This window comes from Xiphias gladius, chromosome 24 (assembly GCF_016859285.1).
Source record: "Xiphias gladius isolate SHS-SW01 ecotype Sanya breed wild chromosome 24, ASM1685928v1, whole genome shotgun sequence".
Lineage (NCBI taxonomy): Eukaryota > Metazoa > Chordata > Actinopteri > Istiophoriformes > Xiphiidae > Xiphias > Xiphias gladius.
The window spans coordinates 25,722,821-25,739,131 of record NC_053423.1 but is presented as its reverse complement, the minus strand read 5'-3'; the positions used below and the strand labels follow the sequence as shown (position 1 = coordinate 25,739,131).

Below are 16,311 nucleotides of genomic sequence, written 5' to 3'. Positions count from 1 at the left end.
CCTCCATGATACCTCCCGCCCTGCCCCCTCCGCCGCAGCCCCGCCCCCCGCCGCACGGGGTTGGCCGCGTGCCTCCGCGCCGCCGCTGATTGGACGCTGGGCACGTCGATCGGGACTGATCGGCCGTAATCCTCGATCTGGGCGGGAATATCCCAAAAGCCACTGGCAGCCTGACAAGGCCTCATGGGAGCTGTAGTTATTTAACGGTCCTCTCATTATCGGGGTGTTAATCTGAAAAACAATGTGCTCAGGGGCAGTTTCTCCTTGATTGACAGGTGTCCCGGCCTATTGTGTCCACCGTGCTCCCTCGCCCCACCTCAGCGACGCTCGCCGCCTTCCTCTTTGCAGATGATGGTGGTGATTGCTTTCTACCGTAAGATTTTGTCGATTAAGCCATCGATCGTCTGCTCAGTAAAATGTCTGAACGTTGTGAAACACGGAGCCACAGCGATAAATCGTCATATCAGCTCGTTGCAGATATATCGGCATCGGTGTAAACTGTATGTCGGCCGATCAATACCGGGAAATGGTAGTGAAAAAATGTCCAAGTAGGTTCGAGGTCGTTTAGGAAGTGTCTCCATTACAGAGTTGATCCACCAGAGAGCCCTGACAAGATGAGTTCCACACTGTAAAATGTCCCACTCAGCTTGTATCTGGGTCAAACCTCGGGTTTCTAGCGTTTGGAGGGGGATCGATTATCAGTCATTTCTGATTGATTTCCTTTGGATCGACTTGTTTTAATGCATGAACCGATTAAACTTTTGACCAGCTGTCTGTAATGTTGTATTTTCTTATGTTATTGCCTCACAACTCACTTAACTGATCTATTGATTATGAACGTCCGTGTATTGCTTTTGTGTTTATCATAACTAAGTGTATTTTTATACAGCTGTGATTATGTATGTATCATTCTTCCGATGTGAACCAAGTGGACGGATCAGCTCACGTTGCGAATACATTAACAGATCTAAATTTGTCAGAGCAGTTTGTGTTTTTGTAAATGAAGCCAACAAACACAGGACTGAACGTTCACTCTTGACCCTGGAAGCAGCAGTTGGCAAAACATTCTCACAAGTTCCCTTTAGTAGCTGCTCTGGAGCTTTCGACCTCTCCCCCCAGAGCGAGTCTCGCTTTGTTGCTTCCAAGGTCGAGATGAAGTTTTAACTCTTAAGCCTCCATGACCGACAAGTTGCTGAAGTGGTCAGAAACAAAGAAAAAATAAAAAATTTGATCCGATTTCATGTACAACGTGTAAACCTGCTTCGATAGTTTACTTTTGTAAATGTTCTTTTCATTTTGTATGTTTATTTTATTGAAATGTTTTCACTTGTGTTATGTTGCTTGCAATGTCCCAAATGAAGCTTAGGGAGGCAGACGAGCCAAAGGGGCAAAATAATACACTGGCGTCATTTCACACATCCTTTTTTTTTTTTTTTTTTTAAACGTGTGGATCCAAAGCCTGATACATCCTATCCAGTCATTTGCTGTCAAAAACTCTGTGATGGGTTCTGCTTATGACAAGTGAGCGATACCTGCTTCGGCGTGATTATCGTTGACTTTAAGCTCATAAATAAAACGATTTCAGGTGAGGTTGTTGTGTGAAAGCTTCAAAAACACAACAGAGTGGCTCTTATTCAAAAAAACAAGTGTTTATATTTCAGATTACCAATGCAGACAGCCATCATTCATCATCATCATCATCATCATGTTGAAGCATTCAGGTGCAGTTAAAAAAATACAACTTTATATGTACATAGAAAAAGGTTGGCTTTGCTGAGCTTATAAAAATAACTATCATACTCAACTCAAATGACGCAGAATCACTGATCGGGGGAGGAAAGGGCACGATGGACTGCTGAGGATAGAGGTTGATCCAGAAAGCTACCAAACATGAATATCAGCTGACGGGTAGAAATCAATAACTGATTTTACACGGTGGGACCCAACAGGGCTGAACCAAGACGTGAAAAACAGGGCCAGACTTGTTGATGGCTTTAGATGTTTTATCTCCAGCTAAAGTTTGTACTGACTTCAACCTGTTTCTGAGCATTTACCGTAGAGCTCTTTAAACTGATTTCCTTCCTTCCAGGCAGCCGGTGGTTTCAGTTCATTTCTAAAATCTACTTGCAGAGACATGAAACCTATTGTAGAGAGATAATTCGTCACCGTCAGTGTTTGGTCAACCTCAGCTTTTTGGGCAAAGTTATGTTACATACGTTTTAAAGCGAAAGAAAATTTTGAATGTGTAGTTTGAAAGGTAAAAATCCAGTGGAGAGCAACGTTTCGTTCACACAAACAGGTACGGTCACATTTAACCTTCCTCAGCTGAGATTCACTTCAATAATTTATCGGACAAATTCAAGCTAGTGTTTCTTGTCGTGGTGTAATCGGGAACCAGTTCTGGCGGACTAAAACGTCAGAGTTCGCTATTGATCAGCTCTGTGCAGATGTGTAGAAAAGCTCACATAGAACTGAAACAGTAGATTCATCAATTGACAGAAAAAATAAACAGTTATCAGAAATAAAAGAGTCAGTTAAGTGACTTTTTAAAGAAAAACTTTTTAAAGACACCAGATTTGCTGATGTTGGTCTTATTTCATAGTAAACTGAACATTTTTAGGTTTTGAACTGGAAAAAAACAAAAACAAAAAAAGCTATTTGAAGACATCACATGGGCTAAACAGTTTCAAATCAATCAGGAAAATAATCGTCACGATGAAGATGCAACAATTAGTTGATTCAGGCTATGACTCATCGCAGAAAACTGATTGGCAAAAATATTTTAATAATCGATTATCAAAAATGTGCTGGTTCCACCCTCTCAAACATGAATATTTAGCTTCTTTTTTTTGTTGTTGTTGTTGTTGCAAAAAATACCAAAAATGCTTTAGTTCTCACTTTTTAAATGTGAACATTTGCTGGTTTTCTTAGTTGTCTATGATGTTAAACTCAATATATTTGGGTTTTGGACGGTTGGCCGGTCACAGCGAGGAATCTGAATCAGAATGTCCTTGAACAAGCCAACAGGGACAGTTTTAAAAATAGTCTTTGCTCTCAACTGTATTACCCCATCACAACTTTGACCAAAAAACAAAGATGACTAAGGTTTACTGAGAGAATTTTATCTGTTTCAAGTTGATGCAATTTTCATAGGAATGAACTGAAACTGAAAGCTGCACAGAATGAGAAAGGAAGTCAGTCTAAAAACTGATGCGTAAAATGCTCAACAGGAATGAAAAATAAACACAGTATGTAGTTAACGGGCTAAAAACACCCAGAGTCCATTTTAAAAATCAGAGGGAGATACTGTTAGAAAATCAATCAGTCAGAGTAAAACGACGATTTCCTTTTGTTTCATCACACATAATAATTTTTTAGTTGTCATAGTAACAAAGCCTGGATAACTAACAGTTACCCCGTTTGGTGGTTAAAAATTAAAAGTCTTAAACCACGTAGAGCTGAACGATTAGCCAATTAATCAATTAGTCTATCAACAGATCAGTAATTGGCAAATGAATAACAGTTGAATTTAACCAAAAAAGTAAACATTGCAGCTTTCACCTCTCTAATGTGAAACAGTGCAGATTGATGTATTGCTGATTTTCCAAACAGATGGTTTCTGGGGTTTTGGACTGTTGGTCCCAGACATTTAACCAAAATTTTGCAATTTGGTACAGTTGGTTTTTGGACTTTTGAACCCAAACAGATGGTTTCTAGCACAGATTTTAAACAGATGAAAGACCGGTGTTTTGGACTGTTGGTCCCACAAAACAAGACACCTGAAGAACTTCAACTGTAAGAATTGGTGATGGAAATTTTTCAACATTTTCTTCCATTTTATAGACTAAACTAACAAAATAATTGGCAGACTAATCAATAATAAAAATGATTGTGAGTATCAGTCCTAGATGAGTTTGCTCCAGTCAGCCCTGTTGGGTCCAGCGAGCTTACAACCATCCTGATGATGGAGAACAAAGCTGGTTTTAAAGAACAATCATCACAATTACTGAATGACTTAAATGTTTCCATGATGAATCTGGATCAGTTCAGGTCAGGAACCTGGTTTCTATGAAACTCGAAGCCAGTTGGTCTGGGAGAAAAGATGGGTTTTTCTATATTCAGACATTTGTTGGCTTATTGAGGAGTGAACACAGGACACGAGCCAAAAACGAGCCAAAAACAGCAAAAATCCCAAAAAAAATTAGCTTTTTGGGAAACAGCTCCTTCCCCACTTCATTTTGGGATAACTTTTTGGGGGAGCAAAAAGGGTTTTTCAGAGCGCCCAGAAGGAAATCATATGAAAAAAATCTATAAAATTACAGGAAGTCGCACCGAAAAACAAAAAATATATAAAGAAAAAAAAACAAAAAACAACAAAAAAGCTGGAAAACAGTTCAGAGTGAGTAACTGTAGTGTCCAAAAATAATTCATGAAACAGGTTTTGTCTTTTTTTCACAGCTTCCACTCTTGTCAGTTGCCTTATTTTATCTGTACTCCACTGAGGAAGCAAAATGGTGCAAGCTACAGCAAAGGTTGAGTGAGTTTTCAAAAAGGGTAACGTGGTCCCAATTTATCGAGACTTAGAGTTATGAAGGCGTCCGACAAACAGCTGTGTTGGTTCAGGAATTTACGCATTAAAACTGAATGTAACAGAAATAAAGGGATACAAATGGCTAAAGCAGGAATAACCATTTGGGTCCAAAACGCTGTTAAAACAAACTAGAACTCTAAATTTCCTGCTGTATGAGTATAACTTATTTTACACAAACCAACCGCCTTCAGTTTTAGTCATCCTGCATTTGTGCCGAGTCCGATTGGGGAAGCAAAATGGTGCTTTAAAGCGATGTCAAAGAAACAGATAGGGCTGCGTACAGGGAGGACCGTCTTCCCAAACCCCTCATCATTATGTTCGATTTGATTTGGAATCACTAATTACAAATAAAACAAATCAAAACAATAAAAGTAAATTTGCCTTCAAGCAAAGGACCCACCTCCTCCTGAGTTCATTCACCTTTTTCCTTGTTTCTCTCCATCTATTTGACCCATTCATCCAGCTTCATTTCCATATGCAGCAGCCATCTTGCATCCCGAGCGAGTAAGCATTCGGTTAAAAGAACTAGTGGGAACTCAAAATGGGGCATGACTGTAATCTGCCATCATGTTTATGGAGTCTCTTTTCAGACCGGTTTTCTCTTCTGACTGTTTTGTCTTCTTGGTGAAGCCATTTTGCTTCTCCTGTCTGACATGTTGGTTTCAAATCATTCAGATATTCAAAATCGTGCACGACTGAAATCCACCATCACGATTGTTTAGTTTGTTTTCAGTGTGACTGTCTCGTCCTACTGGTTCTGCAGAAGCCATTTTGTTCCTCCTCTCTGTTGTACCGAATTTTTTGGGGGGATTCAAAATGGTGCACGATTAAACTCCACCATCTTGTTTGTTTAGACCTCTGTCAGTCTGTTTTTGTACTGTTTTGTTCTCTTGGGGAGGCCATTTCGCTTCATTCTCTAAATGTTATCAAATCGTTCTGGGATTCACAATGGTGCACGACTGAATTCCACCATCATGTTTGTTGAGTCTGTTTCCAGTCTGTCTCTCTCATCCTACTGTTTTTGGGGAAGCCATTTCGTCTCTCCTCTCTGTTGTATGAAATCTCTTGGGGATTCAAAATGGTGCACACTTGAAATCGTCCTACTGTGACTCATCTCCTTCCCCTCCATCACTCTCTGTTAAATGGGATGCAAACTTGTGAGTCAAACCAACCCTCTCCTGATGTGTCTTTTCGTCAGTGTCACCCCCCCCCCTCCTTCTCTCTGTTAGGAGCTGACCTCCGTCGTCTCTCCCCCCGTCTCCACCAGCGTCACCTGACCCTCCTCCCCCTCCATGATGATGCCTCCCTCCTGCAGCACCACCATCTCTCCCTCTTCCTCCACCACGCTGGCAGCCCCCTCCTCTTCGTCCTCCTCCCCTCCCACCACCTCCTCGGGGCTGGCTGCGGCGTTGGCCGCGGTGCCGCCGGCGGTCATGGCGGCGGCGTTGGCGTTGGTGCTGTTGGCCTGACTCTGGGCCATGGCCTCCAGTTTGATACGGTACTCCTCGGCCTCCTGCTCCTTACGCAGCAGTTGCTGCCGGTACTCCTGCGCCTTCCTGTTTGCCTCCTGCAGCTGCCTCTGCAACAACTCCTGCAGGAGAAGGAGGAGGAGCAGGTCATGTCACCGTGAAAACAGCTAGAAAGTGCCTCGGTCCAACGGGTTCGTTTTCACAACCCTTTGAGTCACTTTTCTTTTTCTAAAGCAAAAATACCAAACGTTCTCTGGTTTCAGCTTCCTGAATGTGATGATTTAGCGGTTTCCTTTGTCGTAACTAACAGTAAACTGAATCTCTTTGGTTTTGGGACGGGTGGTCAGACAAAACAGACATTTGAAGATGTTACTTTGGACTGTGGGAAATTATAACCAGCGTTTTTCACTATTTCATGGCATTTTGCAGAGAAAACAATTAATCTGTTACCAACGAAAATAATCTGCAGCCCTACATATATTGGACTTTGGAGCTAATATTGTGATAAATATCATATCATGGGTCAATTCTATTGTCTCATGTCTGGCTACCACTGCTGCCTCTACTCAGATTGTGCTGATAATACTGTTTTTACAACCACGTCAGTAAATCTGTCCTCCGCTCACCGTCTCTCCTGTGTCGTTGTGGTTGTTGGTCACCTCCAGCTTCCTCTTCCTGGAGGGTGGAGGCTGAGGCTCCTCCGTCACCACCTCCTCTGTCACTGTGTTGGCCGGCACCGCCAGCACTGAAAACAAACACATTCAGCATCAAAACACTGATTTGGCTCAGAAAACGTTGAACTGAAGGAAGGTTATTTTTGTGTCGTACTCTGCTGTCCGTGCTGCATGGTAACGAAGAACGGCTGCGCCATCCCTCCAGTAGTCTGCAGGTTGCCATGCTGGTCCGTTACTATGGTGATGACCCTCTGCCCCCCCTCGTTGACAACAGTGGCGTGCTGGATGTTAGAGTCCAGAGCACTGGCCGCCATCGCCTCCTCTGAATCTCCTGAAACATAAATATTAAAATCATATCTCCACATACGTTTAACAGCTGGCAGTAGCTGTGTGTCTGTGTGTGTGTGTGTGCGTTATGCGTGTTTGTACCTGCGTTGGCCTTGTTCAGCAGCTCCGCCAGGTTGACCACCCCCCCCTGTATGGCAGGTATTCCCTGGATGATGAACTGCGGCTGGTTGGTGGTGGTGCTGGTCTCCACGTTCATACTCACCTGGTTCATGTTCACCTGGTTCATATTCACCTGGTTCTGCATGCCTTCCTACACACACACACACACACACACACACACACACACACACACTAAGGTGGATATTTCCCCTTGAACTCATCTAAATGTCCTCTAACTTTTTAAATGTCCTCTTCTGTCAAAAAGTCATTTTGAAGACACAAAATTATTTCCTGGTTCTTTCTAAAACACCGAAAACTGATTTTGTGTGAAAATAGAAATCAAAATGAGCTCTCAACTTTTTAGAAATGCTTCTTAAATGTTATAGGAAAGAACAGTTTATTGCTCCACTCTGGCAGAAATGGAAACTACAGGATGCCAACTCTGAATTTTTGATCATTTATCTGTTGAATACAGGTAAAGACCAACAATTTCTTAGAAATATTTTATCCTCCCAGTCCCTCCCAGGTTGCTCCTAACTTTCATTGTGGTATAGGCCTTAGTTAAGTCATTATGTAAACCAACTGTAACAAAATACAAACATTAAAATCACAGTTAAGAAGAAAGTGAAAGCAAGTTTATACCCGTTAGAAAACACTGTGTGGGGTTAATTCTTGATTAAAAACACAACATTTCTAAAACTGAACTTGAGACTCAACTGTAGTATCTGATTTGATTTTAAGCACCAGTTAAGGTCCTGACTGTTGTTCTATATTAAAGACCTCTTCAGGACCTGCAGACACAGTAACAGTCACAAATAGTCCAGATGTCCGAGGTCAGACCACACAGCTGTCCGGATGTTGCGTCTCACCTGCAGCAGCAGCATCAGCTCGGTGTTCTGGATATCCACGGCGATGTCGAACGGCGTCTTGTCGAACTTACTGAGTGCGTGCACGTCGGCTCCGTGTTTGATGAGGGTCTCGGCCACGCCGTGGTGTCCATGCTGAGCCGCCCAATGCAGAGCCGTCATCTTCAGCATGTCTTTGGCATTGATGTCTGCACCGCTCTGAAAATAACCAGGGTTTTATTAAACACAGCTGCAATGATCAGTTGGTTAGTTGATCAACCCAAAATTAACTGGCAACTATTTTGGAAATCAGTTAATTGTTTTTAAGTCAATTTTCAAGCAAATATTCCAAACATTTGATGGTTGTAGCTACTCAAATGTGAGGATTAGTTGCTTTTCCTGGTCGTGTGCTATAGTAACTACAATAGCTTTGGCTTTTGAACTGTTGGCCAAACAAAATAATTAATCTGAATAATTGTAATGGCCATTTTTCACTGTTCTTTAATTTTAAATGTTTGGCTTTTATGAATGGGTGTTTGCAAGTTGCCTTTACTGTACACTGCCGGTGACATTTTATCGTCAGTAGGAAAAACATATATTTCATCGTCCTTAATTCAGAAATAGATCATTAAAGCAGCTGATGAAGACAGAAGACATTCAGGTCTGCAGGACGGACTGATGTTCTCAGCAGACTTTTCACTCAATTTAAGATGTAAAACACACTTTGCCGTAAATGTTTATAACTCCCTCAACAGTCAAATTAGTTTTGGACTGTATCATCAGCACCTGAAGTCAAAGGTCGGATCCTTTTTATCTTACAATTACATTCAAGACTTGAAGCTCACAGCTCTGAAAGAGTGCCAGCTAGTACATGAAATAAAATCCAGATTAAAGGCAGTACTAATCCTGAGCACTTCTTACCCGGACCAGCAGCTCGACGATCACGGTATGTCCCTCGGCGGCGGCCATATGCAGCGGGGTCCTGTCCACTTTGGTGCGGGCGTCTCTGCTTACGCCGGCTCTTAGCAGGACGTCTGCGGTGGAGTAATGACCATGCTGAGCGGCCAGGTGGAGGGGGGATGTCCCCAACTACAGGACACATGGACAGATATCATCGTTACCTTTATCAGAGGACACAAGTTGTGACTGTACTGAGTTGTTCCCTTGGATTCCCCCTGCACATAGTTCTACGTAGCACAAAGGTGCAAACATCAGCTCTGAACTGCCGATTTGATTCTTGACGATTCAGTTACATCAGATAAATACCAGTGATGCATAAAGCTCTTCCCAGAATTGATCCTGGGAACCTAAACTTCTTCTGCAGCCAACAAGTGAGCAACACTGTTGTTTCCTTGAATATAAAATTGTGCAAAGTCACATTATCGGCTAAATTGTAAACACATTTCCCAATTCTAAAACTGTGGACCGAGGATTTATTTTCCTTGGAAATGCAAAGACCGATCTCTGATATCGGATCATTCACATAAAAATTGCGATAGATCGGAAAATGGATTTTTTTATCCGGCCCTCACCCAGTCGGTGGTGAACGGAGCTCCGTTGGCCATCAGGTTTCGGACCTCGTCGTCCTGACCTTTACGAGCCGCCTCCAGCAGTCGCTTCCCCAGGTCCACCAGCGACATCTGACGCACAGAGAAACAGATGTGTGAAGGCTCAGTCGCTCAGTTCTATTTGTCTGTCTCACATTCAAGTTCAGCTGTGTGTTTCCTGTTTTACCGTGCTGCAGACTCACAGATCAGATTTCCCCTCTGTTAAACTTCGACCAACAGAAACACTGTGTCGGAGATGTTTGGGAAGGGACACGTTAATGTTTTTAATTTTTAGTCCATTATTACACTGCAGACGACGACCTGCAGCGTCCGTCTCATACTCTGTCTGAAGTTTGTGATCACTCTGATCAATATTTATTTATTATCTGTATGAGGAACGTGACATCACATCCTTTCTTGTGACCAAATGCAGGTAAATGTCGTTGAACGGAAACATAATGTGACCAAGCCTTTACAGAGTTTTTATAATGAACCAATATCTATGTCCTTAACTGCATCTCACTGCACACAGAATTACATTTGATTCTACATGAGCGTTCACACCACACTCTCCACAACATACTTCTGTTTAACATATTTATCTTAATGTAAATTTAACATTGAGCTGAAGGATAACAGTTGAAAACTAGCCATTTTAACACTGACACATTTGCAGGGATGTTGATCAATAAACACAATCTCTGTAAAAATACACAGATCTAAATGTAGTGAAAGAAAATTATTTATTTGACCTTTAAATTAGTTTTAAACTGCGTTTGGTCTTTGACGTCACCTTCTGCACATTCATGTATAAAGCACCTTGTTTATGTTTTGCACCTCGGTCCCAGAGAAACGTTCTCTCATTCTGCCTTGTACAGAGGTGTATGGCAAAACGACAATAAATTTAATTTGCGGTGTTGATCGACCATCTATTTCTACATACCAAATACAAATCAAAAAATACAATCACTTCCAATATCAAAATCCATCCTGGATAGTGGGATTTTTAAGGAAACACTGAATTAATATGTGTTTATAACACAAAAGATCCTGTGGAGCTCACCAAGTAGAGAAAGCATTAATATAGACGGGCTGGGGCTTCAATTCCCGCAGGGCAAACTCTGCTCCCATAAGATAATTTGGGCTTTGTCCAAATTAAAACATTTCTGAGCATTATTTAGTGATTCCTGCAAATAGTTTGTCAATATCAATGTTAAATCACAGAAAGCTTAAGTAATTATTCAATTATTCTATTTACAGGAAATTAATATGCAACAAAGTTGATACTAATTCCAGTCTTTTTTTGGCAAAAACTGCCAAGAAGTCACAAGTTGTAGTTTGTCGAAGGAGACTATTTCCTGGTTTTATTTCGGATTTTATGATTGTATATTGATTGTCTTTGGGTTTTGGATTGTTAAATGTTTCAACTTAGGCTCTGGGAAATAGTGATGGGTAGTTTACGCTACTTTCTGACAGTTTATAAACGAATTGGTTAATCTTGAAAACACATCAGGATTACTCAATAATGAACAAATTGTGAGATGCACCAAAATAACAAATCTGACAGTCATGCTGTCACAAAATAAAAAAAGTGAAGCGAGGCTTAACAGGCAAAAGTAAAACAAAACAAACATGCATGTGCATCTGCCCAACTTTCCCAACTGCTGTTTACACATTTTAACCATGCTTTAATTCACCTGCATGCCCGTTAACAGCCCAACTGCTAAACCACTACAAACAAAACAAAAAAAACAAGACCCGACGGTCCGACAGTCAGTTTACACCGTGAGGATGTCAGGACATTTCAGTCAGGTCTCCATGAAAAACATTTTCCATAAGTCATAGTTCCTGTTAGGACCACCCACCCACCCACACACACACACACACACACACACACACACACTTTACCATAAGTTTGTATTAGCGGACATGTCCCCACCTATCTGCATCTTATTAGAACTGCAACGATTACCCGATTAATTGATTAGTCATGATACAGATAATTAGTAGTCAACTTTTTTAAACTCTCATTTTTAAAACAAAAATGTCACATATCTACTGTGCTTAACTATTAAATATGATGATGTGATGCTTTTCTTTGTCATGACAGTAAACTGAATGTCTTTAGACTGACGGTCGGACAAAACTAAGCATCTGAAGACTTCACCGTGGTGATATTTTCTCTGTTCTCTGGCATTTTGTAGACAAAACCAACCAGAAAATATTCCGCAGATTAATCAATACTGAAAATGATCGCCCTGCGCCTTAATTTCTCTTACAAAACTTAGACGGGGTAGTTATTGGAGTTTGGACGTGTTTTAAGATGTAACAGTACAAACGTGACAACCTTTGGTGAAAACAATCTTGATTAACATGCCCCAAAGTACCAAAACAATGAAATCAATGTGTCCGATAATGGATTCAAACTTGCGGATCGTTTTGGGCGCTAACATCGTTAACAACCATGAAACGAAACTAAGCAAAAAAAAATAACCCAATAAACAAGCATATAGTGTCTGGTTTTAAACATGTAGCACGAAAGGACTGGGACTTCGGTGTTTCTATCGGAAACAACGGTTTTGTTTTATCGGAAAGTGGGCAAAGCTAGGCAAGTTAGCCTGGCAACGTGTCCGATAATGGAACCCCGATGTTAAACAGTGCTTGTGATTGCGAAACAGCGGAGAAGGACGAGGATTTTCTCCCCGCGGCCGAGGAGCCATTTTACGCGCCTTCATGGACAGAAAAGAGTCCGCCATGTGCCACGTACCCCCGTGTCCCCTCTCCGGACTGTTATTTACCACCAACACCGTTAAACACCGTAACATCATCCACCGAAACATTTACAGTCACAGCGACAGGAAACCGTTTGATATTAAGTTGTTGGTTTTCCGGGGGAAGTCAGAGAGAAATTTCCTATTTTACACACAGAGAAAAAACTACTTCCACATCCGGTTAACTAGCTTTCTTCAGCGCGCGCCGTCAAACGGCTTACCGGAGCCCTGTCTGGTCACGCTACTCCGGTACTTCTGGTTATATCTGTCACCCCTGAACGTGTGAGGGCTTAGAAAAATACGGTTTTATTCCCCGGGAGAACGGCGGGTCAGATACTTACCGTGTCCAGGTTTGTTAGGAGCCAGCCAGCGCTCCTCACCGCTAATGTTAGCACGCTAGCCGGCTAGCCAAACAAACCGCTCGGTGTGCGGAGGTTTGTGCGCTAAAATCACTGCGGTGAGTACAAACGGCTCAATAATGTGCACACTTTCATTCACAAGGCGCAAAACATAGGCATTAGACGCCGCTACGGCTTGTCGGGCTCCTCCGGGCTTGTTTACCGTTGAAAGTTACCGAGAGGCGGCCGGTACCCGCCCGGATGTTTCTGATGTAGCCTTCAAAATAAGAGCGTCAGTCGTTTTCAATTGTTCGTTGTTGAGGTTAACTGTTACTTTCCAGAACATAAACATTCCTGCGGTCTGAAGTAATTTCACTACAGCTGAAATAATCAGTCAATAGATTTAGAAGCTTATTAAGGGAAGCATACTGTAATTATTTTATACTAAACCGATTGTCAATTGTTTTATGTGAAATGATTGATTATCAAAATAGTTGTAGAGTATTTTTCTAACGATTGAATAATTAATTAACCACAGCAGCTCCAGCAATTTCCCAGAGTACAAGTTGATGTACGTAAATGTACTATTTTGACGGGTTATTCAGTTTGTTGTCATAGATGACAGAAAAGGGTCAAATTCTGACATTTGCAAAGCCTAAACCAGCAAATGCTTGGGAATTTATTTTGACTAATTATCAAGAAAGTTGCAGATTTCTATGATTGAAAAAAAAAAAAAATAGTCCAGTTAGTTGTTGGTAGAGCAACAGTGGGTCATGGTATCACAATATGATTTTCCTAAAGAGGAATAATTATATTATTGTTGTCCTGATAATTTAGCAAATTATATGAGAGCGCTTTCAGTATCAACTCTGTAACGCAGTGAAAATGTGGACATTGACAGATGGGAGGTATTTTGTTAGTCGGTCTGTTATGTTGAAAGTCCATACAGGAAGTGTGGTGGTCATTATGTGTCAATTGATGCTGGTGTTTAGCAGCTAGTCCTGTTAGCGGTTAGCCTGTGTGCATGCAGACTGTTAGCAAGCTAAACTAAAGCGAGTTTTACCTTCTTCTCTCGTAGATTCGCGCGACTTTACGTCTCCTGACGTAAATCAGATTATGACAGGTGTTCACCTGCCGGGGAGGGGTTTAAAAAACAGGTATTTTTGTGTTTTATCTGCTACAAATATGGCGGCTCCGCGACACCGGAGGTGGAAGCCAGAGTGAGCGTTAACCTCCCTGTGGGCGGGCTGTGTGTGAGCGCCGAGGAACTGACCTCAGGTCGGTTCGAAAGGCTGAGCACGCTCAGACTTTATCACTGCGGGACAGACCGCTGACCTCAGATCAGCCGGACAAACAGCGCATTCCTGTCTGCATCAAAAACACTTCATGTTTTTCAAACAGCCGAATTATCCATATTCTCTAATTATCTATCATTAAATATGATGGAGGACCATAAAGCCTGAAATAAAGTCGTTTTCAAATATTCGCCTGGCACGTTAAGGTAAATATCCAGTTAAATCTACAGTGAATTCAGACCCTTCACTGTTTTAACATGTTATCATGCAGCCTGATGCTAAAATCATTCAAATCCATTTTCTCCCTCATCAGTCTGCACTTAGTTCCCCATAATGACAAAGAGAAAACTGAATTTTAGACATTTTTGCAAATTTATTAAAAAGGAAAAACTGAAATATCACAGTATATCATATACTTTTAAATATTCGGATCCTTTACTCAGTACTTAGTGAAGCACCTCTGGCAGCGATTACAGCCTCGAGTCTTCTGGGGTGTGATGGGACAAGCTCTGCACACCTGGATTTGGGGATTTTCTGCCGTTCTTCTCTGCAGATCCTCTCAAGCTCTGTCAGGGTGGGTGGGGACGTCAGGAGGGCCCCTCAGGACATTCATAGACTTGTTCCTGAGCCACTCCCGCGTTGTCGTGGCTGTGTGCTTAGGGTCGTTGTCCTGTTGGCCTCCTTTGGAAGCTTTCACTGGGGAGAAGCTTCCATCGGCCCACCCTGCCTTAAAGCCCAGATGGTTAGAGTGCTGCATTGATGGTTGTCCCATCTCCACACAGGATCTCTGGAGCTCAGTCAGCGCGACCATCGGGTTCTCGGTCACCTCTCTTACCAAGGCCCTTCTCCCCCGATTGCTCAGCTTGGCCAGAGGGTCAGTTCTAGGAAGAGTCCTGGTTGTTCCGGACTTCTTCCGTTGAAGAATAATGGAGGCCAGTGTTCTCCTGGGAACCTCCAATGCAGCAGAGCTTTTTTTGTAGCCTTCCCCTGATCTGTGCCTCGACACCAACCTGTCTCTGAGCTCTGCAGGCAGGTCCTTCGACCTCATGGTCTGGTTTTTGCTCTGATTTACATTATCAGCTGTGAGACGTTTATACAGACAGGTGTGTGTTTCCAAATCATGTCCAATCTGTTGAATTTACCACAGGTGGACTCCAACTTCAAATAAGTAACTGCCATCTGTGTCATTCTGATGTAAAAACATCATACCAATAATCTTGATTATTGATTATATGTATTGATTGCAGTGTGTAAGTCTGCTACTGAATTGATAGTATATGAGCTTTTTATATAAATGTGATGAAGCACCTTGATTTGTCTGGAATTCAGTTTACTGGACTGACCGGAAACACACACGTGATGTTTGGTTATTTAATCAATAACAATTCCTTAACTGATTTCACCCAATGTGTTCTACAGCCCAATTATACTGTTCTCACTGTAGGAAACTGAAGCTGTCACTATGTGATAGAGGATTTTAGCCACAGTCAACATATGTAGCTGCTGCGTCAGTCCAGAAAATGTGGTTAGAAATATAAAGTTTGCTTCCTTCTAAAAACGTAAACGTAAAATATTTTACACTGAAAAATATTCATTATGAAATGTGTGGAGGATAAAAAGTGAGCAGTACCTCAAGCTCAAAAGCAGAACGTTTTTCTAATTAAATACACTAACAAGCAGTTATTTAATTCTAATTGTATGTTTTGGCCTCATGTTTGCCAGTTTTTATGGCTGAAATGAACAGTTGTAAAGATAAAATCAGATTTTAAAACCTATTAGCTTTTGCTCAGTATTTTGTAAAACCAAAAAACATTGTTTGTTATGCTGAATAATGTATTTGAATAAAAATAGATTTTTAAAAAATCTTCTCTCCTCCGTGTATTTTTTTGGAAGTCCTTTCTTTTTACCGGCCGTTAATAAAGTGAATTTAAGACTCTGTCATTTTCGTATTATTCTCCTAAAACTTCCTGGAAAGAAATGAGCAATTAAGAACTAATCGCACGGAAAACTGAGTTATTTCTTCAGTTATTGGACAATCTGTTAAAAACCAAACGTGTTCTTCTATTATTGCTGTATAATTAAAAACTTTATCCTCTGTATCTGCTGAACTGCATGATTACCTGTAGCCAAACTGAACACTTTTGTACGCATCTCACTTCCCTTCTAGGAAATGACATCTGGAAAATAAGGCGTTGCTCTTCTTTCCTCGTGTAAAGGCTTGTTCCGTGTCCAAGAGACGGTTTCCGGGTCTTTTTTTTTTTTTCCGTTGGAATCTGCCAAAGTCGCATCTTCGTATAATTCAAACGTCGGGTTCAGAGGTCAAATTGTTGAGTG

The 16,311-nt window shown here is 41.5% G+C and overlaps 1 protein-coding gene across 3 annotated transcripts; it reads right to left on the bottom strand.

Moving 5' to 3' along the window:
* Positions 1–4,474: 4,474 nt before the first annotated feature.
* Positions 4,475–13,946, bottom strand: gabpb2a (GA binding protein transcription factor subunit beta 2a). 3 transcript variants are annotated; one of them, XM_040122163.1, is made up of 8 exons: positions 13,746–13,946; positions 9,559–9,666; positions 8,948–9,115; positions 8,051–8,245; positions 7,164–7,332; positions 6,889–7,065; positions 6,687–6,805; positions 4,475–6,182 (listed from the first exon to the last, which is right to left on the bottom strand). In XM_040122163.1, exons 2-8 carry the CDS (start codon positions 9,664–9,666, stop codon positions 5,817–5,819), a joined length of 1,302 nt encoding a protein of 433 aa, XP_039978097.1. In that variant the 5' UTR covers positions 13,746–13,946; the 3' UTR covers positions 4,475–5,816. The 3 variants fall into 3 exon arrangements, with proteins under 3 accessions (XP_039978097.1, XP_039978099.1, XP_039978098.1); XM_040122165.1 differs by lacking the exon at positions 13,746–13,946 and adding an exon at positions 12,566–12,983; XM_040122164.1 differs by lacking the exon at positions 13,746–13,946 and adding an exon at positions 12,686–12,982.
* Between the last annotated feature and the right edge of the window lie 2,365 nt (positions 13,947–16,311).

Excerpts from the sequence above, each read along its gene's own strand:
- gabpb2a (XM_040122163.1), bottom strand. The coding sequence starts at position 9,666 with ATGTCGCTGGTGGACCTGGGGAAGCGACTGCTGGAGGCGGCTCGTAAA. Across the intron at positions 6,806-6,888 it reads CATGCAGCACGGACAGCAGA|TGCTGGCGGTGCCGGCCAAC; the intron begins GTACGACACAAA and ends GTTTGTTTTCAG. Across the intron at positions 6,183-6,686 it reads ACAACGACACAGGAGAGACG|GAGTTGTTGCAGAGGCAGCT; the intron begins GTGAGCGGAGGA and ends CTTCTCCTGCAG.